At 30.9% G+C, this 27,229-nt stretch overlaps 1 protein-coding gene across 45 annotated transcripts in view; it reads right to left on the reverse strand.

Annotated features, from left to right (window-relative positions):
* Positions 1 to 27,229, reverse strand: part of LOC145260523 (MAP/microtubule affinity-regulating kinase 3-like) — a 416,290-nt gene that overhangs the window by 290,858 nt on the left and 98,203 nt on the right. For 26 of the 45 annotated variants that reach the window (XR_013864311.1, XR_013864310.1, XM_080118707.1 and 23 more), the window contains exons 1-2: positions 26,607 to 26,813; positions 15,180 to 15,329 (exon numbers count right to left, since the gene is read on the reverse strand). Coding sequence is in view for 43 of the 45 variants with exons in the window: in XM_080118707.1 (XP_079974833.1) it covers positions 15,180 to 15,329; positions 26,607 to 26,666 (210 nt within the window). In the remaining 2 variants the exon portion in view is untranslated. Of the gene's footprint in view, positions 1 to 15,179; positions 15,330 to 25,150; positions 25,256 to 26,606; positions 26,814 to 27,229 lie in introns of those variants that run through there. The other 19 variants (XM_080118715.1, XM_080118713.1, XM_080118712.1 and 16 more) reach the window with 2 other exon arrangements.

Below are 27,229 nucleotides of genomic sequence, written 5' to 3' on the forward strand. Positions count from 1 at the left end.
TTTTTTTTAAATCTCTATATTAAAAAATGCAATAAACGTAAAATAACATTTAAATCCCATTACATTCCTAAATTATATGAAGGAAGCTGGAAGCACTGTGTTTTTTCAAGGATTTGGAAATTTACACTGAATTGTAATAAAACTAATACGTTGTTATTGTTAAAAATTCAAGTCAGAAATGGTTTTCTATTTGACAATTGAAATGCTTTCAAATTTCAGACACAAAACCATTAACGAAATAAAAAAAAAATGCCCGATTTGTTTACGTAGTTTAATAAAAGTATAAAATAAATAAATAAAACAGACGACAGATAAAGGTTTCCGAGCAACGCCGGGAAGTTCTTTTTCATAAACACTCAGAGAATGAAAGCACGTTGTTAATGTCCTCAAAAAAATTTTTATTAGTTAAAAGAAAAAAAATAATAATAATATAAAATACAAGGTTAAATACATTTTTAAAAATATAAAATAAAATTTAAAAAAATATTTATTTTATATGAAGAGGAAACATGTAAAACCCGACCGTTGTAAGGAGAACGGAACGAAATGCCATTACAACTATGCGAGAGGGGGAAAAGGTACGATTTCGGCAATGGTATGGATTATTAGGATTTTGTATTCCTACAACTATTCACAAATCCGTACATAAAATTTCTTTTTAATATAATTTTTTTAATGCAACCCAATTAAAAATAAATAGCTGATCTGAAGATTAAAAAAGAAAATACAAACTGTTTATAATTCTTTTCGTGTCCTTCAATCTTTTCTCCACATGACCTTTTTCGGTTCTTTCTAAAAATGCCCACCTGTAGATTTTATTTAATTCTTTATTAAAGACTAACTTTACCTATACGACGTTTCCTGGGAGAAATTTCTGCTTGCATTTCTTTCATTTTTTTTTAAACCAAATTGTTATTTGTAAACTGGATTTTGAAAGTTTAATTATCGTTTTGTCATTAACAATGATGGTAAAAATATAACTAATTTGATTTTACGTTGTTTTTAATCTCTATAATATGATTTGATAGCTTCCTAACTTCAATTCTATTCGACAGTTCAAATGCTTAAAATTCAGTTATTAACAAAAGATTAAAATCGCTAACTTGTTTATGAATTAACGGAAATGAATTATGACGGGTAAAATTTCATAATTGAATTAAATTTTTACACAATTGCATTGTATTTCAACAAATATTTAATTAAAGTCAATGCTTATGTGTTATAAAAACATATTTGAGCAGAAAATTTAAGTAAGTTTCAATAAAAGGTTCCATTTTTCACAGCATCTTAAAGACACCATTAAAATTTCCTTCGATTCTATCTGGGATCACTAGGGACAATTATTGGTTAGGTTCATAAAATAACTGAAATATATTAGAACAGAAATTCAATTTTTCACTTCAATAATTAGTTTTATTTTTAAGATTAATGACCTGAAAGTTTTATTGCTCTGTTGCAGATATTGATCGTGCAATACTAAGAAAGCAATCCCCGTCAGCAACAGATGCGTCTCAATTCTTCCATGTGAAAAAAAAAAAAAAAAAAAAAAAAAAAAACTGAACCGATCAACGTTCACTGGCATCTGCTGAACGTTTATAAAGCTGATGCAGTTGATGTCAGTACAGTTCGGAGATGAGTGGATTTTTACGACGGACAAAAAAAATAAAAAGATTGGCAAAAGTTCATTAAGAATGGTGGTGACTGTTGAAAAATAAATTCTGGAACACAAAATGTTGATGGTTTTAATGGTACTACTTCGGTCTTTGTTGTTCTTCAACATTTTAGTTTTAGCGTTAAAGAAAAAATAGGAGGCCTTACTTTTGGAACAACTCTTGTTCATAATATTTCAAGATGCAAAATGGCAAATCATATTTTATAACTTAAAACAAGAAAAGCTTTATTATAAGATATAACTTGGAAATTCAAATAACGTCAGTGCTACTATAATCGGATATATCCAAAAAATATATTTTCTATGTTCATTAAGGGAAATTTTCAGTGATGCACTGTACTTATTTCTGATTTTGGGCACTTCAGTTATAGTCAGCTAATGTAATTCCTAACTTCCAGCGTAACTGCTACCGGAAGCGGTAACAAGGCAACTCAGTTCCTTTGCTTTTTCCTCTCACACCTATATCTCACCTGTGCATGTACTCTTAATTACGTTTTTCCAATTGCTCTGTTTTTATTTAATAATCATTGAAAAGTTTTTTTGGTTTTATTTTAAGTAAGAATTTAAATTAGTTTTATTTTTAAGAATTATTGAAAACACTTTCTAAAATCTTTTCAAACTATTTTGGGAATATTTTGTATTGGTTACGTTTTTAATGATGAAATTTTGTTATTTTGATTTCAATAATTTTATTTTTATACTTTCATAAATATATATTTATTATATAAATTCAAATTAAAAAAAAAAAAAAAACATTAAAAAAATTTTTTTTTCTAATTTCCTAAAGATATTTCAAATGAAATAAAACAATTTTATTAAAAGTGCAAATAAAGACTAATTGTGTATTATTTTTATTATTTTTGTTAATTTTTATTGTATATTTTTCAATAATGTCCTTTTCTTATATTATATTTTAATAAATCGCTTCACAATAGAAATGCAATAAAAGTGAAGAAACTGATTTGCTTTTTCATTGCTTCTGATAGTAGTCACACTGGACATGTTAGCTGACTATAACCAGTACTTCCGACTCTGACAGATTCAGGTCATCTGCATATATTCAACTTCAGAAATTACTATGGGTATGAAACGAACATTTCTAATAAGTTCGCTTACCATAAGTATATATCTATACTAGTACTATTTATTAGGTTTTAAGTAATGTTGAATTAACATTTATACAAAACAACATGCCTACTAATATATGAAACTAATGTATGCATGTGTATATATTTTAAATTCAGTTGATTGTCAAAGACCGCAATAACATTGCATCTTACAAATCGATTTTTGATTCTGACTACGAGTCATTTATGCAAATATTCATTGGTTCTTCAAAAATTCCAATCAATTTCATTAATTACATATTCTACCTAGCCCAATTTTTTTTTTTTTTGTAGCATACACTGAACAAGATTCACTATTTGTTCTCATTGGATAATTAACAGAGAAATTATCTAATGAAAACATTGTATTTCTTACAAATGAAAAATTCAAAATGGCCCATAGAATCACTAGGTACATTGTTTTTTGTTTTTTTAAAAAAGACTATGGTCTTATGTACAAGAAAAGAAATTGGAATCTTAGATCTTCATCCTTCAGTAATTATAGGAACAACTGGATTTGGGAGGAGGATGGGTGGCTTTCAAAACAGTACCTGGCAAATATACCAGTTAAATAAAGTGCAAGAGATACAAGCAATTGCACTTAAAAGGATGGTTAGAATCTTATAAAGATCTTTCAGGTGGAATGTATGAGATAGTGAATGTCTGGTATCCAATAGGATACCCCATCCTCAGCTATAACAAAATAAGAAAATTGAAAAAAAAAATAAAAAATAAACAAAATGTAATTACTTATTCAACATTCATTTTGTCTTAATTTGTGACTACTGAAAATTAGGATATAAAAAACACATTTTTATGGATATTACTTTCTTTACAAGTGAATTTCAAAAATGATTTCTACATTAATAACTAAACTATATCTTATTAAAGACATTCTAATATAGATATTCATAATACAAAAAATTACTTTAAATTGTTAAATAAAAATTCAATTGGAACAATGAGTAAGTAGCTCTAATGAGAGTAAAATATATATCTGAAAAATTTGGCCTTTTATTTTTAGCAGGTGATCATAGGTTCGATCTAGGCTTCAGATGGTGCTAGTCTGGCTGCAATGAATAGTTATGATACACAAAAACACTGTGTGTGTATATATATATATATATATTAGCGCGTTGCCTAGTTTCAAAATATGCTTAAATATAGTATTTTAATTCATGCAGGTTACATATTATAGAGACAATTATCTAAAGGACAGTTATATTAAACCTAATTTATAGCAGTGAGATCAAAATTAAAAAATTATATATGTATGACTTGTGTTCCATCAACTGGAATTGAAACCGAAACATACAACTCTCCACCTTCATTCCTTAGCCTCCGAGCCACGCCCATACGCATATATAAAATTTACCAGTCATCGTTTTTTTAAAAGATAGAATCAGCCAATCACTGAAAACAAGCTGCAAGCAAACAAGGTCCCCAGAGTTTTATATAGTAGAACCCAGGTATACGGTGGCCCTAGGATACGTTTTTTTTCAGGTTATGATGTGGAATACGATGTTTTTCTAGCCCCTGGTTACGGTATTTGCTCTGCCTTACAGTGCTATTTATAATGTTATTTGATTATATATATGTGTATTACATACTGTATTGTATTTTGTTAGTAATTTTTAATGCTGTATCCCAGGGTGCTACTGTAATTATATATAGATGTACACACATTACTGGCTTCATTTTAATTCTTCATAAAAAGACACATTTTATTGCATATCTGTCATAAGAAAAATAAGTTTTTGTTTGTTTTAAGTAATAAAATACCTTCTTATACCTTTATCATTTTTTACTTTAAAAATTAAATCTTCTATAAGAAAAAAAAGGGGAGATTTGCATAGTCAACTTACCATAACTATACGTCTGTAGTACTAATATATATACATACACACACATTGATATTGTAGGACAGATAGAGAAAGACTGAAAATGCTCAATATCTTTGATAGAACTAAAGAAATTATGTGCATGCGTATATCATGAAGAACTGACTTTTGTATAAATTTGAGTATAGCTATAGACATTGAAATTTAAAAAAAAAAAAAAGGGAGGGGGGGGTAGAAAGAGTTACATTAGAAAGCAAATAAAAGTCAGACAAACCTCTGCCATAAGAAATTATTAACTCTTAATCAAGTCATCAGGAGCTGTTTGTTTTTTCTTTAGGTCACCAAGAAAAAAACAATATATGCACAATTAACTAATATACTTCTAAGATTTTACATGAATAGTGCCAACACTGGCGAAGCATAATTTTTTTCATATTTTTTTGGAGAAACATAATTACTCTGAACTCATCATACCATGAACAGCAGTTGGTACTTTATCATCAGTCAGCCCAAAGCAAGATCAGACACTCCCAACGAACTATAACTACTGTATAATCCAAAAGAGGTCAGTTGTGTCCCAAAGAAATTGACAGCACTCCTTTTCACTGATGCTGTAATTCGCAACAGCTCTTAATTTCATTGGCTTCAGATAATGTCACGCCTCAACATAGCACGTGTGCACTGCTCGTCTTTCTCAAAAAAAGAAAAAAAAAAAAAAAAAAAAAATTAAATAACAAATTCCGATTATTCAAACAGTTTGCAGCCCAGGATCATCTAGTGATAGGTGATAATTTTGATGATTAAAGAAAATAAACTGAGCATCATTGTTTTTTGGGTTTTTTTTAACCAGCAACTGAACCCTACACTGTGCGCAGACATGTAAGCGTTTGAGGCAAGTGATTTCCACTCTTGTAACAATTTTCTCTAAAATTGATTGTGTAATTGTAGAGGATGAGGGAAAAGGACACCTTTTTCAGACACTAGTTTTCATTTCAAACGTCCCAACTCCTCACCATAAGCACGCTCACGCACCAGTAGCCCTAGAGTCAATCGAGTTTTTCAGGAATGCCATCGAGTTACATACTATGCCAAAGTGATCTCAACAGAGTGAAAAGCAACTGCAAAGTCACCAAAGCAAAGGATCACGGATTGTTTATATGCCAAAAGTTGGTTGAGGAGGAGTCACAACTGAAGATCTGATCGATACAATTTATTCAGATAGAAGTTACCCTAAGACAAGCATGTTCAAGAATCACAAACTCTAGAACCTGCACAAAAGTAGAACTGCAAATGCTTTAACTACTATTTCGATGAGGCTGATTTCCTTATAATTTTAGCAAAGTCTCCCATCATTGTCTATAACGTTCAAGTTATAAAGAAAGTAAAAAAATATTTCCTTTTTATAGAGGTCAAACACAAATACAGAACCTACGATGTTGTAAGATCTTAGAAATGATACACACCGTTTCAAGCATCTTGCGTAATATTCTGGAATACATAGATCAATGTCAAAACTCTTAGGTGGATGATTTTATAAGAAGTACAATGGAATGATTTTGTTGTGAAATATAAAAAAAAATAAAAGAATCAAATAGTGCTAAACATTAAATTGTCTCTACAAAGTAAAAAGAAATACGGTGAATGAATATTTTTTTAGTAAGAAATGCAGGTGCAATCTCAATATTTGCGAGTATTAGGTCTGCCAAAAGCCAAATTCCTTTTTGTGTTATATCTAAAAGTTATGGAGGTATGCGGTGTAATGCCTCCGTTCAGTGTCAGGAGACAATGAATACCCCCCCCCCCCCGTAAACTAACTGCATGTGTAATTTTGAAGCAAGAGTTGCACAATCTCCAATCACACCTCTCCTGAATCAACACTGCTCGAGTCCAGTGGTAGGAAAAAGTCTAGGGTGACTGAAACAATGTCAAAATAAACGAAGAGCACATACAGCACCTGGATTTTCCAAATTGTCACCTATTTTAGTACTGACCAGGCTCAATGCTGCATAACTCAAGTGATCATGCTGCATATTATGGGTATATATAGCTTTAAAAAAAAATGAAAAAAAAAATTATTTTGCCAACATAATTAGCCACCAAATTAGGACTTTAAAGTTGTTGGGAAATTAGAAAATGTGTTATCGTGATGCAGAAGTAAATTTTCAGCATAACGCTAAAATTGCAGATTTTGAACAGATGAAAAAGAATAAAACAAAACAAAAAATACCTTAAAATATCTACTTGTAGTACATGAAAATCAACCATAATGAAAGCGATAATTATTAGATCTAGCCAGCCTAAACATTTTTCAAAATCCCATTGTGAAAAAAAATGCACAAAAATGACACAGCCGCATAATTTTAAACTGCTTAGATAAAATTTATTTTAATAGCTAACACTGAATCTTAGTCATATGATTTATAGCACAGGAGAGATCATGCTAGAGTTTTTTTTTTAATAATAAATCAATAAAATAATTTAAATTTGGACCATGTAAAAACAGAGGAGACACAATGTGATAATTGGGCAAAGAATTTTATTCATTAAAATATTTAACCTTGATTTTTTTGTGAAAGATTTAAAAAACTTATATTAAGCCTGCTGTTTCAGCACATTTTTAAATAGTTTGTTGTAAACTTTAAAAATGTTTTAAGAAACATCCAGAATAAAACAAAATGAAAGCGAAAGTATTTAGTTTACAGAAATTGTTAAAAAAAAAAAAAAAAAAAAAAAAAAATCATTTCCTATACTAATGATTGTGTAAACATGAAACTATAGACATAAAAATAATTATTAATATTTATTAAAAAAAAAAAAAAAGTTGAGAGCTTTTGAGGGAATCAAGAAAAAGTGGTCAATTTTAGGACAAATACAATATTCAGATTTCTCATCATTGAATACTGTGTTTATGTCTGCTTGGCATTTATCATTACTTAATTTCCTTCATTTCTTGTGTTAATTGCCGGTGGCAAGGACGTAGAATGCTAGCCTACAAAATCATGGATGATTTTGTAATTGGGTTAGAATCTCCGAACCAGCAGTAATTATCACTTCTTACACTGATGATTGCATAAGCATGAAACAACACTAGTGTCTGGTAGGTATAAAAATTGTTGATATTTATTTAACAAATTATAGTTAAATACACAAAATGTAATGAAACCCTGTACGCAATCATAAAACACACTGGCTATGCTGGTGCAGTCATACTTGTCGGCAAAAATGCAGGATTGAATCTTACTGGTCAAAAATGTTAATAGTTGTTGAACCAACGAAGAACAATTCAGTTAATGTTTTGTCAGCATAATGTACTGATAAAAATGTAAAGTTACAAAATGCAATAGAGAAATTTCAAACCTACTTGAGATTTCCTATTTGTTTCCACTTGTTTTTATATGGAACCGAAACAATATTTGTTATTTTTGTATGTATTAACTATTAATAGTTAACATTGCAGTAATACAGAATAATAAGCAACTGCAAGAAGCAGCGTCAAAATAAAAATGTTCCATTTACTAAAGCGAAAATAAGTAATCTTATTCTTAAAAATATCTTTTACAAAAGTAATACTTGATTATTTTTGCATAAAATGTTAGCATTTCACCATTTTTAATTTGTTTTTAGTACTATGTGCATATATATATATATATATATATATATATATATATATATATATATATATATATTAAAAAGTTTGACTCATGTCCAGGTAACCTACATATAGAATTTCAAGTCTTTAGACCCAAAATTGGCGGAGGAGTTTGGTAGAATCTGCAAAGGTCAACTCTTTCAACTTTGACCTCTTGGCAGCCAAATTTTCACCCAAAAATTGATTAAAAAGCTTGCTACATTTCTGAATACCCTTTATGTAAAATTTCAAATGTTTAGACACAAAATTGGCTAAATAGTTTGCTACAGACTGCAACGGTCAAATCTTTTGAACTTTGACTCCTTAGGAGTCAAAGTTTTGGCCCAAAACCGATTAACAAGCTTGCCCTATGTCTGAATACACTTTATGTAAAATTTCAAGTGTTAAGATCAAAATTCGCTGAGTAATTTTGTAGAGACCGCAGGTCAATTTTTTTTTTTTTTTTTTTTTAAAAACTTTGACTCCAATTTTGACCCCTTAAGATTTGTTTTGGGCTCAAATCAAATTAAAAAGTTTGATCCATGTCCAAGTAACCTACATTTAAAATTTCAAATGTTTAGACCCCAAATTTTTTACTTTTACTAGACCCAGTTGCGGGTAAAGGAATTAATGTTTTTAGCCAATTATTTTATATTTGTCATCCGAAAGGTCGAACTTCAAAAGGATATCAATCTCATGAAAATCTATCGTCTCTGTTAAAAGTTTTAGGCAGACATACATACACACATTTAAACAGAAAGGTGAGATTTATATTATAGACTAATGGGGGTGCCCGGCATTGCCTGGGGTGTTTGGAGGAGTAAAAGAACAAAAACAAAAAGTGTTAGTAGGCAGGCAGGTTCAAACCCGTGACACGAAGGCAAAAACCTGAGATCTCACCGCTGCGGTACGATGAGAAAGGGAGTGAAAAGTGTTTAAATTTAGCGATGTCAATGAAAAGCTGTTGACTCATTGATAATTAGGTCAGGAGTTAGAGAAGAAATGAAATCTCTTGTGGTATTTATTTTCTTCACCACGAGGTCGTTCCCAGCTCCCAGGTGTCCAAATAAATCGCAATTGTCTGATATGAGGATTTCCACACAGTGATCAAAACTAATTGTTTTTTGGATGTCCCCCAGCACAAAGCCGGAAAACTACCATCACTGTCATTAGTATCACTTTTTTTATACAAAAAACACAAACAAACCGGCAGGACCATGGGATAGCATGAATTTTATAAAATAAAAGTCGCTCAAATAAAAGATAAAGACGACCTTCAGGCCCTAGGAAGTATATAAAAAGTTGTAAGAATTAGTGACAGCCCCCAGACCCAAACATACAAAAAAAGCGCACAAACACCAACAAATTTTCGCTTTTATATAATAGACTAGCGGGGGTGCTCGGCGTTTCCCGGGTGTTTTGGAGGTGTAAAAGAAAAAAAAAAGTTTTGGTAGGAAAGTAGGTTTGAACCCGAAGCCTTGACGCAAAGGTGGAAAAGAAAGGGGAAAAACCTGACATCTTACCCGCTCGGCCACGACAGGAGAGGAAGTGAAAACTTTTAAATTTAATGATTAAAAAGTTAAATGACAGGTAAATGAATTTAATGAGGTCAAACATCACGTGACTTAATGACTTAATTTTGGTGCTGCAAGGCAGGTTCTGCGTATTTGTTGGTTTCCCCTGCCAAGATATTGGGGAAAACAGCTCCTCTTAAAAAAAAAAAAAAAAAAAAAAAAAAAAAAAAAGGGGGGGGGGGGGTCCAAATGAATAGCAATTGTCTGATATGACGTGTTTTTTTCTCACCATTCATCAAACTTTATTGCTTTCCACACAAGTCCGAGAACACAAATTTGCTTTCAGTTTCGCTTTTTTATATGGAAAAGCCCAAGAAACATGCATAGACTATAAAATATTGCGAAAATAGCATGTAAAAGTCGCCTAAATTAAAGATACACATGAACCCGTTTCGTAAATCAGAGATGTTATAATCTACATAGCATATAAAATATTATAAGAAAAAGTCCCCCTATCTGAGCCCCCCCCCCCAACCAAGCCTTTGCCGGACATACACAAACACACATTTTGCCTTTATATATATACTAGCGAGGGGTACCCGGCGTTGCCCGGGTGTTTTTCAAGGTATGTGAAAAAAAAATAGGTACCCGTGAAAAAAAAAAAACGAAGCCTTCACGACGCGCAGTTGGAAAATAGTAAAGTGTTTAAAAAAAAAAAAAAACAGGTGCACGTTTTTGATTGACGTGACGGCGACAGATATTCAGCAGTAAGCATTTTTGTGCGGGACAGTTTTGAATGAGGTGGATAAATCCGTTTGTTTGTTTTTAAAAACCTGCTCCCTGTTTATTAGGAGGAGTGAAATGAAAGCTACAGTCTGATATGATGAAGTCGAGATTGAACAAACGTTACTTAGCTCTCTTGAGACAACTGACTTTCGGCATTTTATTAGAGTCGAGTTTCGCTTTTTTTTTATACCGAAAACCGAATGTAACGCGTGCCGATGCGGGAAATGTCGAATAATTAACGTTTGAAAGTCAATAAAATTAAATAGACAGGCGAGCTCCGTAGGTAACTCTGAGATATTACAATTTATAGATGATATAAAAAGTTTTAAGAAGTTGTGAACCGAGCAAGCGCTTCTCTGAAAGAAGCCTTTTGTGGACATCGAGGAAAAGCATACATACATATTCGCTTTTATATATATATATATAGACGAAGATAATTTTATTAATATAAAGGTGATCAACATGGGATTCGTAGTATCAGTATATATTGATGAGTCTTTAGTTTTAACTGCTATTTTCTGACAAACATTTGTCACACATTTACTTAGTTCTCTTAAATACTATTCGGAGTCAACGTAACTTTATTTTAGATAAATTAATTTAGTATAATACATTGTAATTTTCATTAGAATTTTTACATTTTCTTGGTGTCTGTACATGATTGAAAGAATTATTGTTACACAACAAAATGTAAACAAACAGGTGCATGTGTCACATGAAAAAATGCATTGTCGCAAATTAGTATTGCCTAAGGGTTTATTCTAAAATTAGTTATAATCTTTATAAATAATAATATTAATAATTTAATGACCAAACAATACTGTATTAAATTTAACTTTATAATAGGTCTTTTCTCCATTTCCTTCCACAGTTTTGCTTAGTTTTCTGCACACACACATGTGCGTGTCAGAAATGGCTGTTAAACCAGTGTAATTCTTGTCTCCGCATACTTGACCAGTCTTAGTCTTTTATCAGACAATAGGAAATAGATAAAAATATAACAAGGCAGTAACTGCATAAGTGTGAATATGGTAATCCCATAAAGTCTGGTAGTAACATGTAATACTGCGGGAGTGTTTTGTACTGGTTATAATGATGCTTCAGTTCGGAAACCACACCTGAAATCTAAAGTCATCATCTGATGAAGACTTTGTTGGAAGCAGTGTTGTGCAAACAACAGTTATTGTATAAACATTTTATATATCCAAGAGAGAAAGAGGCTGACTTACCAGTCACTCCTCCTCCATCCCCTATTAATAGTATTTTGCTCAGTATAGATTTCAAGCTGAAGTTAAACGACTCCTGTGTAATGCTGGGTAGGGACAGCAAGTAATATATACATTTATACATACTAGCAGGTCGCCTGGCATTACCCGGTCTGTAAAATACGCATAAATATATTTTAATTCATGCAGATTGCTTATTTGTTATTATAGAGTCAATTCTCTATTCATTATTACCCAATATATAATAATGATTTCAAAAGTTATGAAGAAAAAATATGAATTGGATACCATCCGTAGAAATGAAATATCGTTATATATTTCTTCAGCATTGTTTCTGTCTGAGCTATCGACAGATGGATACGAAAGGTTAAAATTATGTGATTTTGAACTATGTATGTTTAATTTTGCACATGTGCAAATAAACAGCAGGAATAATGTTTTATTTGACTTACTCTGCCATGGTCAACTGTTTTGTTTTCACTTTTGACCCCTTAGCAGAAATTTTTGCTCGCTAAAAACTAAATTGAAAGTTTGCTATGCAAATTAGTTAACCTTCATGTATACGTTCGCATATGATAGGAAGTTCATTTTAATAATTTCTAAATAGAAAAAGTATGATTTTAACATGAATGCCAAAGCGAGAAAAAAAAAAACTCAACTTATAGGTGTGTGTATGTATGTGTATATATATATATATATATATATATATATACACACACTATGAAAATGTATGGCAATTAATCTTCACAGAATCCTCTACATTTCCTCTGTATAGGAAATTCAGATTCATTGATACTGCTGTCTGCATGTTTATGTATTCAGTAACCAATCACGGGGCTTTACTCGGCCAAGGTTTGATTCCATGTTTTAGTGTTCTGTTTTGTGTTTGTGATGCCCCTTTAGTTTTTTTTTTTTTGAAAATGTCGAATAGTTGATCCAATTTATTTTTATTTTAGTTAATTTTATTTTGCCTATGTATTGTTATTCTACTGTCAGCCAATAATGAATTGGAAAATGACAGGCAAATACATGTATATAGAAATTTAGACAACGTGTATAGATAATACATAAACGGGAAATTTGAGATTCTAAACTTCAAAGATCTCCAAAATCTATTTAACTGTACTTGTAGCAAAATAAAAAACTGTATACACAGAATAAACTTTACTTTAGGATAAAACATAGGCACATAAAATTATTAACCAATATAAAATATAGAGAGCAGCAAAAAAGAAAAAGATGAAGAACAATAATTGAACAGAGAAATGGACTCACTATTGACAGCTGCACCAAACAATACAATCAGAACAAACTACGTAGAACCAAAGATAAACAAGAGCGAGAACAATGTAGACTGTTGACAAAGAGACAAAACGGTAAAGCATACAAGTTCAAAAGGAATACAGAAACAAACATGACTGCATTGGAAAGACTGAGAACTATGCAAACGTATGCACTTTGAAGATGCAGATACCTGGTACATATATAAACCAGAGATTGTAGTTAAAAATGAATATCATAAAATCCTCTATAACACTGAAATATACACAAACTCCACCAAGCAAAGAGACTATGCGATAAACAAATAAAGAATGAACTTCTATAGACAATTAAGGGGAAGGTTTATTTTATTAAATAGAATTTGATTCATACATATAGAAATAATTGATAAAATATACTTAACATTTTACAGCCCTTTCGCAGCATTAACAGTAAAAGTGAACCTTAGGTTTACATTCAGCATACCCATAATTCTCACTCTTATTTTGTCTTCACATTCCATGAGTGAATATTTCTGACAAAGAGGGAAGAATTGTTTCTGGGACAGAATCTATCCATCTAACTCTTATCAGTTTTTGGACTTTAAAGTAATATATGCATATATATTGTAATAATTATGTCAGCCCCTTTAAGAAACTATGTTTTTTATTGTTGAGCACTTTAAAGTTGAAATAGAAAGTCGGTCGCCTAAGCTCACACCGCAGATCATGATGTTATAATCATTAGATCACTACGGCCGGATGTTACATTTGAAAATTTAAAAAAATGTTAATATTTAACGGTATTTCTCGTGGTTCAGATTGGCCTTGAGGTTAGTTCCTTGCTAATGAAATCAGAGATGGCTTCGTGGCCGGATTCGAATCTCCTGACCGGTAATAATCGTGTCACCCTGCACTGATGATTCCCGAAAGGATGAAACACTAGTGTCTGTAGATATTAAAATTATTGTAATAATATATAACTATAAATTAGCTCCCATGAAGTGGCTTCCTGCCTTAAAAAAGTTGCATTCAACTGGCATGAATTGATTGATGCCAGACGGATATACTCTTGAAAATCAGGGTGGCTGTGAAATTGTAGTAAAATATTAAGCTATGAACATTTTATTTATAATGAATATAGCTCCATTCAATAATATATAGAACCCTTTGTTTGTTCATGATCTCCTACATTATCATTCAAAAAATTTAAGGAACCCAAGTAGCTTACTCACACTTCTGAATTTCATACAAGTATTTTTAATCAAATTCTTCATCTTTAAATAGTGTTCGCTAATAAATTTATGAATAACAATGAATATTTAGACATTTGTATTATTTCATAATTATCAATACACATGTGCGATAAAGGATATTTTTAGGTTTGTATTTGGGAAGGCAGGTATACAAACACAGGAAGTCAGATACTATTTAGTAAGATGAAATTTTTTGTAAATAATGTAATGTTTTTAAGTATTTTTTTTTTAAATTAATTTCAAGGTTTAATTAGAAAAACATGCAAAAAAAAAATAAATAAAAAATTGTAAAAACCCTTCTTCTGGATGTGAATAATATGCAAAAAAATAAAAATTTATTAGGTAATCTTAAAAAATATATGCTCCCTGCATTAGCTGCCTCTCATCAAAAGGCAATGTAATTCATATCAAAGCAAAGATATCAGTTTTAAAATGAGTCAAGCCAAAATATTGTCTGTGTCAACATGCTCAACCCACTTGCTATGGTAACTATCGGATATGTTTGAATATATGCACAAGCCGAACACAAATTACTGTTACTAGATTGAATTTATTTTCAGTGTTCGACACAAGATTAACCCTTTTTCTCTTCTTCAAATATAACTTTCTGTGGGATTATTTAAAAGCTTCTAATTTATTAAAATGTTTTCTTTTTATAATTGTATGCATTTTTGTATGGATTGCTTCTGCTATTTATTTCATTGTGCATTCTTTTAAAAGATGGTGAAGTTTTCATTAGTTATGTAATTACTGGTAGCTGTAGTGGTTAATATCAAGTGCACGAATATGTAATGTGAAAAAGTCGTAAGGAGAGTCAACAAAAATATTTTTTTTTTTTTTTTTTTGATAAAGAAAAAGAGGGTAATAATAAAATTTTCTGGATTTGCTCACCTCCCTTCCGGTTGGCACATGTTTGGCGAGCTTGACTTTAGCAAAATTCCCTTTGCCTATCGTCTTCATGAGACGATATTTGCCTATGTGGGGTTCATCCGACGTGCGACTCCTGGAGTTTATCCGAGGGTTGGCGTTGTCGTCAGTACTCTGTTGCCATAGATAAGTAGGTAAAACCCCATCAGGAAAAAAAATAAAAATAAAATAGATTAAAAAAGTGCAAACATTTTCATAAGAAAAAAATATCAAATTCTGAAATGTAACAAAAATATCTGTTAAAAGTTTATTATACCGCCGCAAAACTGGATATGGAATTGGTAGAATTAATGCCCTCCATCCTAACCATTTACCCTAAGTTCAGAATAGTGTTAAAAATAAAATATATTTCGTTCTTTCTTTGGGGGGGGGGGGTCTTTGTTACTGTAACTAACAGCAGAAAAAAAAAAAAAAAAAAACCCATACAAATTAATGTTATCAAAGTCAATATAAGTTATTGTTCTACCTACCTAGATAAGTTTATTTGTTTTCATTTATTTTGAAGGATATTTTGTGTGTCCACTGGCGACAGAATGAACAAGGCCGATAGCCATTAGTCGCGTGCTCTCGTGTGATAAATGAATGCGTGAATGTAGGATTGACATGAAATTCTTAAAGATAAACTAAAATGACCAAAAAATGGGCTGAAATGACTTAAATAAATAAAAAGTAAATGAGTTAGAATGACTTTAATGAACTTAAGGATGAATTGAATGACCTTAAGAATGACTTGAATGCTTAAAATATAACTGGAATTCTTCAAAAACAACTTGAATGATCTGGAGAATGACTTGAATGGCTTTGAGACTGACTGGTTGTAAAGTGGGTGATCATTTTACATTAAATTAATACAGAAAAGTGATCCCCTACTTTATATCACAATAAGTACAGCATGTAGTAAGAACAGATACTATACTTTGATCTTGGCCAAAAAGAAAAGCTTAAAAAGCTAAGCAGCATCTATTAATAACAGACCTTTGATCTTAACCAAAAAGGCCAAGCACAAAAGTGTTACAGACAGACCGACCGACAGAGTGACTTATAGAGTCGCTTGCACGCGACTAAAAACCAAATGGCAGGTAATAAACACTGTTTAAGGACAATTAATAATCGCTCCAAAATAAAATAAATAAATAAACAAAATACTGGTAGAACATTACATTTTCACAATGACTGACATTTATTGGATGTGTTTCGTCTAATTTTCAATTAATTCTCTAGGATCCTTATACTGAGCATGGGCAGGCACTATGAAAATAAGTAAAATAAAACAAAACACTATAAAATAAATTAAAACAAATTTTCATAGAAAACTAACTTATATGGTCTTTGATAATGTTTTGGCCACTTTTATATACTAACAAATACCGAATTTATTTTTATTTGTTTTGTTTTTTTTGTTTTTTAATATGTATAGTTTTTGCCACTAACGCACTGCTAGGACGGAATCATTGGTAATGGTGCATAAAAGGAGGCAGAAACTTTTAAACGCCGGAAGTTCGCAGACGCGTCTCTTAATTTAGGTATGGAATCAATGCAATTTTCAATTATATTCTAGGTTTATTTTTTTTCGCTCCCTCATAATAAAAATACATATTTTTTTTATCAATTATTTTTTTATTCTTTAATCGCATAAAAGATATGCGATTAAAAAAATTAAAAACAACTGATAAAAAAGTTTTTATAAACTTTTTGTTAATATTTTTTCAAACATTTAGGGGTTTTTTTTGCAAAAATAGTTTTATTATTTAAACCTGCATAATCTATTCGTACTTATGTTGTTTGAATTTAGTATTTTTAACATATGTTAAATATTCACATTTTTAAACTGTTGCACATTCACCTTTTTTAAACTGCTAAAACTGACATTTTTTTCACGTTTCTGTAAATAAATATACTTTTAAAATAAATAGTTTGACAAAATATAACATTAACTTAAACAGTTATTTGAAAAGATATGCGATTAAAAAAATAAAAAATTGATAAAAGATCATAAGATTACGCAAGTTTAAATAAAAAAAAACTATATTTGAAAAAATAAATAAATGTTTGAAAAAATATATTAAAACATTTATAAAAATACAAACTTTTTATCAATTGTTTTATTTTTTTAATCGCATATCTTTAAATAAGTATGTTTACTTAAGTTTTGAAAAAATAAATAAACATAAAATATAATTGAAACTTGTATCGATTCTATGCTCCTATAACTAATTTGAGAGACGCGTGTCAACTTCCGGTGTGTTTAAAAGTTCCCATCTCCTTTTATGCACCATTACCGAATCATTTTCTTTCGTTTTTAGTTGGGACATGGAGAGAGTGCAGAGCAAAGGGAGAGAAATGCAATTTCAGGATCGAATCGAAAATAAATGCATGCTTTTTTTGTTTTTAATTTTTAGTCTTTATTCATTACTAAATATAAGAAACTTATTGACGTTTTTTTTGTTTTTCTTTTTTAAATATGAACAAAGTTTTTGTAACAGATTTCTGGAAGTAAAATATTAATTAAAAATAATAATAATAATAATAATAATAATAATAATAATAATAATAATAATAATAATAATAATAGTCATTATAAGTTTCTTATATTGAGGAAAAAAAAAGCTTCAACCACAAAAAAAAAATAAAGTGTAAAAAAAAAATTAAAAACAGAAGAAAAACAAAATGCATTTATTTTTCGATTCGTCCTGAAATTGCATTTGTCCCCCCACCCGCATGTCTCAACTGAAAACAAAAACATAAAAAAACAGATTCGTCCTAGTAGCGCAGCCGCAGCAGCACTCAGCAGAGTTTTTTTTTTTTTTTTTTTTTTACGAATTTGTTTACGCATGCTCGTTGCATTATATTATTCTACATCCTGTTTCACACGGCATAGACTTTTACCGATTTTTAAATCTTTATAAAAACATACATAAATAAAAAGCATTGGTATAGCCGTAACTTTAATATTAATGTAAACTAAAATTCAGTAATGAGACTGTTACACAAAAATTCAAGTTCCTGAATCGGAAAACGAGAAATAGAAGAAAGCTTAATTTACATTGAATTTCAATTTTACATTGGTGCTTGTATTCTTTTAAGATAACAAAAATAAACTGTCCAAGTGAATGAAAAAAATTAAAAATAAAACTACAATTCAATAAGAAAAATGGGGGTGAGCGTCAACAATTTAGAAAAGAAAAATACAATGCAGGCAGCACAAATAACTGTCTTTTTTTTCTGCTTTACGTTCCAAGAACAGATTTCAGTGTGATTGCTAGGCATCTCCAAATTCTTGTATAAAATCGCTAACGTCATCATTTTGTGTCTAAAATTGTGTGGTAAATTTTACGGATGGCTAAAGACGTTACATAATGGAAGCAATTTTTTTTTTTTTTTTTTTGCTATTGTTTGTGCTAATGTTATTAATTGGAGGCCTCCGTTAATTATTTTGAAAATAAGCGCTAAAATAAAATCAAGTTGACTTCCCCGTCCCAGAAATATGGTTCTCATGTAGCTTGTTTCCCTGATTACTTTCGCTTTTCATTTGCTCACATACCCCTATTCCGAATTCGTAGCAGTGGGCCGACATCAGTGGACTTTTTTGTACTAAAACAGTCATTAACATTTTTTGGTACTCACTTATTGGTCCGTGCTGAAATAACGTTATTATTTAAAAAGCCATTCTTAACATGGGAAGGGGAGGGGGAGGGTGTTTTGTACCTAATCTGTACTTTAACCTTACAATTGAATAAAAAAAAAAAAACATAAAACTTGAATTAAACTTGGAAATACGATTTAAAAAATAGCGCGGATCAGTAAGTGCATTTGCATTAGCACCCTTTTTGTTTTGTTTTTTTAAGTTTAACCTATTCCAAACTAATATAAATTACTACACAGTATAAATTACATTATTAAATTTACAGTTATTCTAGCAAATTACCTAACAATAAACAAAAATATAACTGATTTTAACTTGAAAATACTATGCAAAAAATAGTTTTTAAAAAAATGCTGTTTTGGTATGAGTGAGAGAGGCAGGGCATTTTCTGAGAAATCTAAACTTCCTTTCTGGAAAAGTATACAGTTTGTCAACTATTTCTTAAGTAAAATGTAGGAATTTGGGGGAAAACGTAGATTACAACGGAACGAAATTTACATTCCATTTTTAAAACAAAGCGCTTTGACAAGTTTTATTTATTTATTTATTTATTATTTCTTATTCAGGGAGCTTTTTTATTTTCATGTTAGATTCAATTTTCCACGATATTTTCGATTATTAAATTGTTAGGTAATTCGCGACAATAACTTTTTAAATTTAGTAATTTAGTTTAATTTTCGTAACATGAAAAACGTTTCTCTGTACTCCTTGGGAGTTGAGTTCCATGGCGACCAGCAGAAAAAAAAACAAGCGTCGCTCTCTTTCTGACGCATGCGCGCATAACGATTATTTGTCACTTTATTTATTTATTTATAAAAAAAAAGTTTTACTCTTTATGAATATTAAAAAAAAAAAAAAAGAGTACTAGTGCAGAGAGTGATCCGGACGTAAATAACGTTATTATTTAAAAAGCCATTCTTAACACGGGGAGGGGAAGGTGTTTTGTACCTATACTTCAACCTTACAATTGAAAAAAAAATATATCATAAACTTTAATTAAATTTCCGCGCTATTTTTTTGAAGCACCAAAAAAAGTTTACTAAACATTAAGAATTTCTCACTTTTACAAACATTTGTTTTTAAATTTCTTTTTAAATGACGACTTTTAATAGCATTTGCGGGTATGCTGACATTTGTTTTTTTAATTTAGTTTACAATGACTTTTTATCGACTTTTTTTAATAGCATTTGTGCGGATGACGGGTAAAAAAACGAAAAAAAAATAACTAAACCATTTCTCACATTTACAAATATTTTTAACAAATAAATGTTATCAAAGTCAAGATAAGTTACTTTTCTACCTAATTGGATAAGTTTTTGTTTTTCTTTAATGTAAAATGTTTATTCGGTTCGAAAAACGAGTAATGTTGAACGCTGCAGATAAAAGTCGTCATTTAAAAATAAATTTAAAAACAAATGTCCGTAAAAGTGAGACATTATTAATAATAATCGTTTAGTTACTACGGTAACGTTAGTAAATAAAAAAAAAAGTTACGTGCGCATGCGTCAGGAAGGAAGCGACGCTTGTTTTTTTCTGCTGGTCGCCATGGAACTCAACGCCCAAGGAGTACCCCTTTCTCGTATATTTAACGAAAATTGCGATTAAAATAGAAGTTAATTTCTGCTAGATTTTTTAAAAAGGAATATATTTACACTTTCGAAATGATCACTACATAGTAACGTTGGGCGCTTCTACAGAATTGGAACGAGATTTTGTAATCGATAAATGGAGTTTTCGGGGGAAAAAAATTACTGGTTTAAACTTCTTTTTTTTTCTTTTTTTGTCAATTCTAATAAGTTACAAATGGTAGCTTCCAAATTATGCAGTCGAAATTACCGGATTACTACATTATTACAACCATTTTAACAACCATTACAACTATTTGTAAATTCTGCTTGGCCTTTTGGTCAAGATCAAAGTGTAGTATATGTTCTTCTACACTTCCATTTCTTGTTCTCTTTCAGTGGACGATCAGTCCTTCACGACTGAGACAATTTTTTTTATTTTTGTACCTTTTCTCTCCACGTTAAAAAACGACCCTGGTGTCTAACTCTGTCCCGTGGGGAGGCATTGTAAATAGGTACAACCATTTGTAAATTTATATTTGTAAAATTATTACAACCATTTTTCACTTGCTAACAGCAAGTGAAAAATTGTCACCATCTTGTTTGAATCAAAACGGAAAATTACCTCCCTTTTAAACTGTGTCTGACTCTCTGACGATCGTTTTCAAATTCTATTTTTTTTTTTTTTTTTAAATTTTCTACCTGATCGATTTTCGTAATTTTTTGATATTTAAAAATACGAGGAATACGTAGATACCATTGTTTTCATGTGAAATTCAGTATTACGATTTCCGAAATTTCGTCCCAATAGTGGAAGCGCCGAACGTTGTTTTTAGACGTCGATAATGTAAACTCGATTTTCGTCTCAGATTTTCATTTTCGTACGCTGAGAAAATTTCTAAAAGTATTACTAGTTATTTGAAGTTTTTAAATGGTACAAAAGTTATAAATTCAATTACAATTACATTGTGTTCAATTTGTGGCGCACGTTGGAGGTCTTTAGTGATCCTATTTCAATGGTTGAAGCCAATGTGGAGAGCCTAGAATCATGAGCATCGACTTTTTTTTTTTTTTTCAACTAATTAAGAATTTGGGGTTTGTATTACTGTACACAGATTCGAAAAAGTTGTCAAAACAAATATATAACAAATGTTATAAAAGGCAAGATAAGTTACTTTTCTGCCAAACTGGATATATTTTTTGTGTTTTTAATCAATGTAACATTTATTCAGCTCGAAAAACATACAGTGTTTACCGATGTATTCGAAAATTCAAGATGGCGTCTCACACCCTCTTTAACACCGTAAGTTTGGGAAAAGGTGTTATAAATAAAAACTATACAAAATACTATTAAAACCCCGCCGAATATATGTCAACCTATGTAACGGTAACATATTGAGCGTGTTTTTAACAGTATTTTATCCGGTTTTTTATTTATAACACCTTTTCCCAAACTTACCGTGTTAAAGAGAGAATCAGACGCCATCTTGAATGTTCCAATACATCGGTAAACACTGTATGGCTTTCGAGCTGAATAAACATGTTACATTGAATAAAAACACGAAAAATATATCCAGTTTGGTAGAAAAGTAACTTATCTTGCCTTTGATAACATTTATTTGTTATATATTTGTTTTTTGATAACTTTTTCGAATCTATGTGTACAGTAGAATTTGACATGAGGGATCATATAAATTATCATAGAAATAAGGGATATATAAATTTAAGATGCAAGTTCGAAATTCAACCAATTAAAAAGCAAAAAAATAGAAAATAAAACTGCGGTATGTACTCGGCGCGGTGAAAATGTTATATTTCCAAATCATGTACCTATTTACAATGCCTCCCCACGAGACAGAGTTAGACACCTGGGTAGTTTTTTAACGTGGAGAAAAGGTACAAAATTAAAAATTGTCTCAGTCGTGAAGGATTTCTCCTCCACTGAAAGAACAAGAAATGGAAGTGCCCTTCTGAAGAACAGATACTACACTTTGATCTTGGCCAAAAGGCCAAGTTCATGTAAAGTAGTTTCTTTTAACTAGAAAAAAAATCAATTTTATTTAAAAAAATATTTAAAATTGATCACTAGTTACCTCCCCTTTAACAACCTCCCCAAAAATAGAAATCAAAATAAGTTGTGTAATGGTTAAAATTTTCGTTAAGGTAGAAAATTATTATTGAAAACAGTTTTTGAAGACCATTAGAGAAAATTGAGTTTTGCTAAATTGGTCTAAGTTTTCAGAAAATAATTACCCCCTCTTGTTGCCATTCGAACTTATTTGTTTTTTATAACAAAACTCAAGTTTCATTAATTGTCTTCGAAAAATTTTCATTGATAATTTCGTAAATTTTTATATTAGGTCCCCCTCCACAAGTTTCTTTAAAATGACTTTTCGACTATGCTGAATAAAATCTCATTGAAATTTTGCAGACACAAGTAGTTTTCCAGATATAAAGACTTGTATAAGCAGTGTAATTCACTGACCGCCAGTTTTCTACACACGCGCCAACTCACCGGCGTTCATATTAAAAAGCTCAACTTTTAGGGTTTTCGGGTATGCTCACAACGAATATCAATTAAACTGGCGTAAATATTTTTCACACCCGCCCCCAAATGGAGTGTTTATTCCGAAAGCCGTTCTTAACATGGAATTACTCAAGGAAGTGAAAAAAGTCGTAATCGTTTTGTTTTACACGCATATGCATGATGCACATTACTAATTTCTCGGTTGTCCAAAAAAGAAAAGTGGATTTCTTTCCGCTAGGTGGCAGTAAATTTGTTCATCGCACGCGCGTACAAACATGGCCGCCAGTGAATTACAGTGCATGATACAGATCACAAAAACTACTTTTATCTGCAAAATTTAAATAGGATTTTCTTTTTCAGCATAGTCACCCCCCCCCAAAAAAAAAAGTAATTTTAAAGACAATTGGAAGTAGAACTAATATAAAAAAAAAAAAAATACCAATTATTTTTCTACCTTATTGTATTTCAAAAATTTTGCATAATGTTGACCGAGATGGTTAAATGTTTTCATTCATGAAACACAATTTTACATCTCGGAGCCGGGTAACATGTCGGTCAATAATACTAAATTTTGGATATGTTCATAATTGCGACACGGCAATTAAGTGGATATCATTGGTTTTACTTGAAATTAAATATTTCATTTTCGAATGTCGCTCTAATATCAAAGTACCAAATTTGCTCTTAATCGCTAATAAAAAAAAAAATTAAAAACAAAATCTCCTTAAACTACTTGATCAATTTCTGTAATTTTTGGAATATGACATTTTCGTTCCTCGACGGGTACGTAGAAAATTTTTTCGGCTGACGTACACGAGTGAAGCCTCCATAGCGAAATACGCATCGACTGCGATGTTGTACGCAGTGCGTTTCAAGGAGCGATCATTAATCTGAAAAAGGGAAGAATTTTGGCGTGTGTGGCCTCTTTTTTTTTTTTTTGCTTGAACTTTGCGCTTTTCGGATTATTTTGTTATTTTGGGGGGTGGGGTGGATATTTGGGGGGGGGATAAGTTATTTTATTTTTGAATAAAAATATTAAAACAAATTCCGGTGCTAATGCAGCCGCGCTATTTTTTAAAATCGTATTTTCACGTTTAATTAAAGTTTTATGACATTTTTTTTTATTCAATTGTAAGGTTAAAGTACAGAATAAGTACAAAACACCCTCCCCATGTTAAGAATGGCTTTTTAAATAATAACGTTATTATTTCAGCACGGATCACTCTTTGCATGAGTACCCAAATTCCAATTCAAGAAAATAAAAAGGTACTCATGCACTTATTGATCCGTGCTAAAATAACATTTAGAAAGCCATTCTTAACATGGGGATTGGAGGGTGTTGGGTCAACTAACTATTTAATAAAAACAGATATTGGCCAAAAAATATCCAACAAGTGCTATTATTGCACCAATTTTCCTGTTAATAATTACCTATAACTATAATTTCCAGCCAAAACATAAAATAACCCGAAAAGCGCAAAGTTCAAGCAAGCAAGCAAAAAAAAAAGAAAAAAAGACCACATACGTCAAAATTCTTTCCTTTCTTTTCATATTAATGAACGCTTCCAGGAACGTGCGGCGTACAACATCGGAGCCGATGCGTATTTCGCTAGGGGGGGGGGGCTCACTCGTGTATGTCCGCCAATTTTCCTGTGTTTTTGTTTTTAAATTAGGTTAAATTCTGAACTTACAAATTTAGACTGATCACCGATTTCCGGGCTCTAGGGTTGTTCATTTTATTTTTATTCACCCCAAACAAGGCATATTGTTAGAGACGCAAAGAGCTACTGTGAATGAAAATACCTACAGGGACATCACAGCGATACATCACAGGGATGACAAATTATGTGCAATATTTGGGGGTGGGGCTATTTTTATTATAGACGATTACATGTGGTTTTACGACCTTGCCAGTCAGGCTTATTATGGTTACTGGTAAAAAGATTTAGTTAACTGCCCTAAAAAATTTTTACGTTGAATTAATATACAAACCTGATCCCCTAGCTTAAATTCTAAAATATATTTCTTTAATTTCTTCTTTCCAATAAGTTTTTCAAAGTGTTCATAGGTAATCACTTAAGTATGAGAGTTAATCTACAAATTTACCGAATTTGGTTACTATATCTGATATTTTTAGTATATGTTTGTATTGATGATCATTTAAACCAACGCATTTCAGGTGGAAACATTAAGTACTTACGTGTCATGGCGAAATTAGTATAAATTCCAAAAATTCATAAAAACGATCCCGTAGATATGCTAGATCGATTTTTCAACAAAATCATCCACAATTACGTTACGTTTAAAAATGGAGGACACTTTCTAGTCAAGGGTTATCTCCCTTGTTTGTCATACTGAATTGGTCGCACAAGTCCCCCACTCCCCCACCCCCACTGACTTGGAGAATACGGACTGTGCTGAATTACGGTTATTTAGAAATCCACTAGTACTGTAAAAATTGAATTCAACTTGAAAATCCTCTCTAAAAATATACAAATAACACGGTCCATATAAGTACCAATTCTTTATTCAATAGAGTAAAATTCACCTTTAAAAGTCTATTAAAAAGAAAATGCATTTCATTTTTCTTTTCTCCGTAAACAAGTCAGCCAGCTTAATCTTGGAGAACAAAAAATTCTTGTCCAGAACATAAAAATTAAAATTAAGAAATATCTGCATGATGTAGGTAGCCGAAATGAAATGAAAATATCGTGATCCAAAAAAGTGCCTACGAATTCCCACTAATCGCTTTAAAATGATTTTCTTTATAAAAAAAATAAAACTACTTCATCAGTTTGCATGATTTTTGGAATATGATAATCTCGTTTCATCACGGGTACGTACATCATACAGATTTGACGTATTTTTCTTGATTTTTATTTTACTATAGGGGGAATTCTGGACAAAAACACAAGTAATGAATCCTCTCGTCCTCTTTGAAAACATTTAAAAGTGTCGAATAAATACAACAATTTAATCTGGCTTTGTAAGCAGTGATCGCCATTTGGCTGCTGTAACTCATTGCCGGATTTTACAGAGTCGATATCGACAGCGGCCATGGGGGCCGATCTATACAAGTATTTATGCGATTTCTAGATAAATATTAATACCAAGAGAAAAAAGCGAATCAGAAACAAAAGTAACGACTCCTGGACAATTCGAGTGGTGATAGCTAGTCATTTACAGAGAACATACTAACACATTGATTGTGATTTAAATAGGTTGGTTTCTCGTTTTTATTGACACGATGCTAAGTAATGATAATCAACTGTTTACAGAGAAATTAGAGAGAAAAAAAAAAACAAAAAAAAAACGGTGCTTATGCAGAGAAGATACCGTGCTAGTTATATATAGTATTTTCAAGTTAAATTCAAGTTTTACGATATATTTTTATAAAATTGTTAGATGAAAGTACATACATAATAGTTACAAAACATCCTCCCCATGTTAAGAATCGGTTTCTAAATAACGTTATTTCAGCACGATTTCTTCTCTGCATAAGTGCCGACAAAACACGTAATGAAACATTTAACGATAATGTAGACATTTTTTAAAACTACCTAAACAAGACAGGTAATAAACATTAACAGATTTTTTTGTCATTGAGTACATTTTTAAGAATTTATTTTTTTTTTTTTTTTGTAATTTTTACTTACATGATGGTGATCAACTGTCACCGATTCGTGTACCGTCTGTAAAATGGGCCTGGTAGACATGTTGAATAACTAATAATGAACACACCAGATTAGAAATATAGATCTTTATAAACTTAATTATATATATATAAAAAAAATATTTTTTTTGTAATAAATAAAAAGGAAAACCCCAGAGGAAAAAAGTGCAAGCGACGTCCCCCCCTCCTCACTACCTCTCTCTCACGTTGGGTAATATTTTTTTCCTTTTCGTTCGCCCTCAATAAAATGCCGAAGATCCGAAATAGACGAACAGGATTTTTTTTCAGTTGGTAAAATTGTGTTCCTTTTTGTTATCCGGTAAATAAAAAAAAAATTAAAAAAAAAAAAAAAATGGTTCTTCCCTCAAAGGTTCCTTCTCCTTAATAGAAGGAAATAGGTCATAGAAAGCTCGGTCCGATACTCCGATAGGAGTGGACTGAGGTCCAGTGTGCAATAGAAAGGCATTTGCAACGAGAGGGGGGAGGGGGAGCACAAATATAAAACAGAAATATTATTACACAGCTATTTTAAGGCGATGATTGTGGGTGGGGGTGTCTTTTTATAAAACAAAAAATCCCCCTTTTTCTTCTGTAGGTATTAAAAAG

The sequence above is a fragment of the Euprymna scolopes genome, chromosome 36 (genome assembly GCF_053919585.1).
Source record: "Euprymna scolopes isolate OS-2025 chromosome 36, ASM5391958v1, whole genome shotgun sequence".
In the NCBI taxonomy this organism is placed as follows: Eukaryota; Metazoa; Mollusca; class Cephalopoda; order Sepiida; family Sepiolidae; genus Euprymna; species Euprymna scolopes.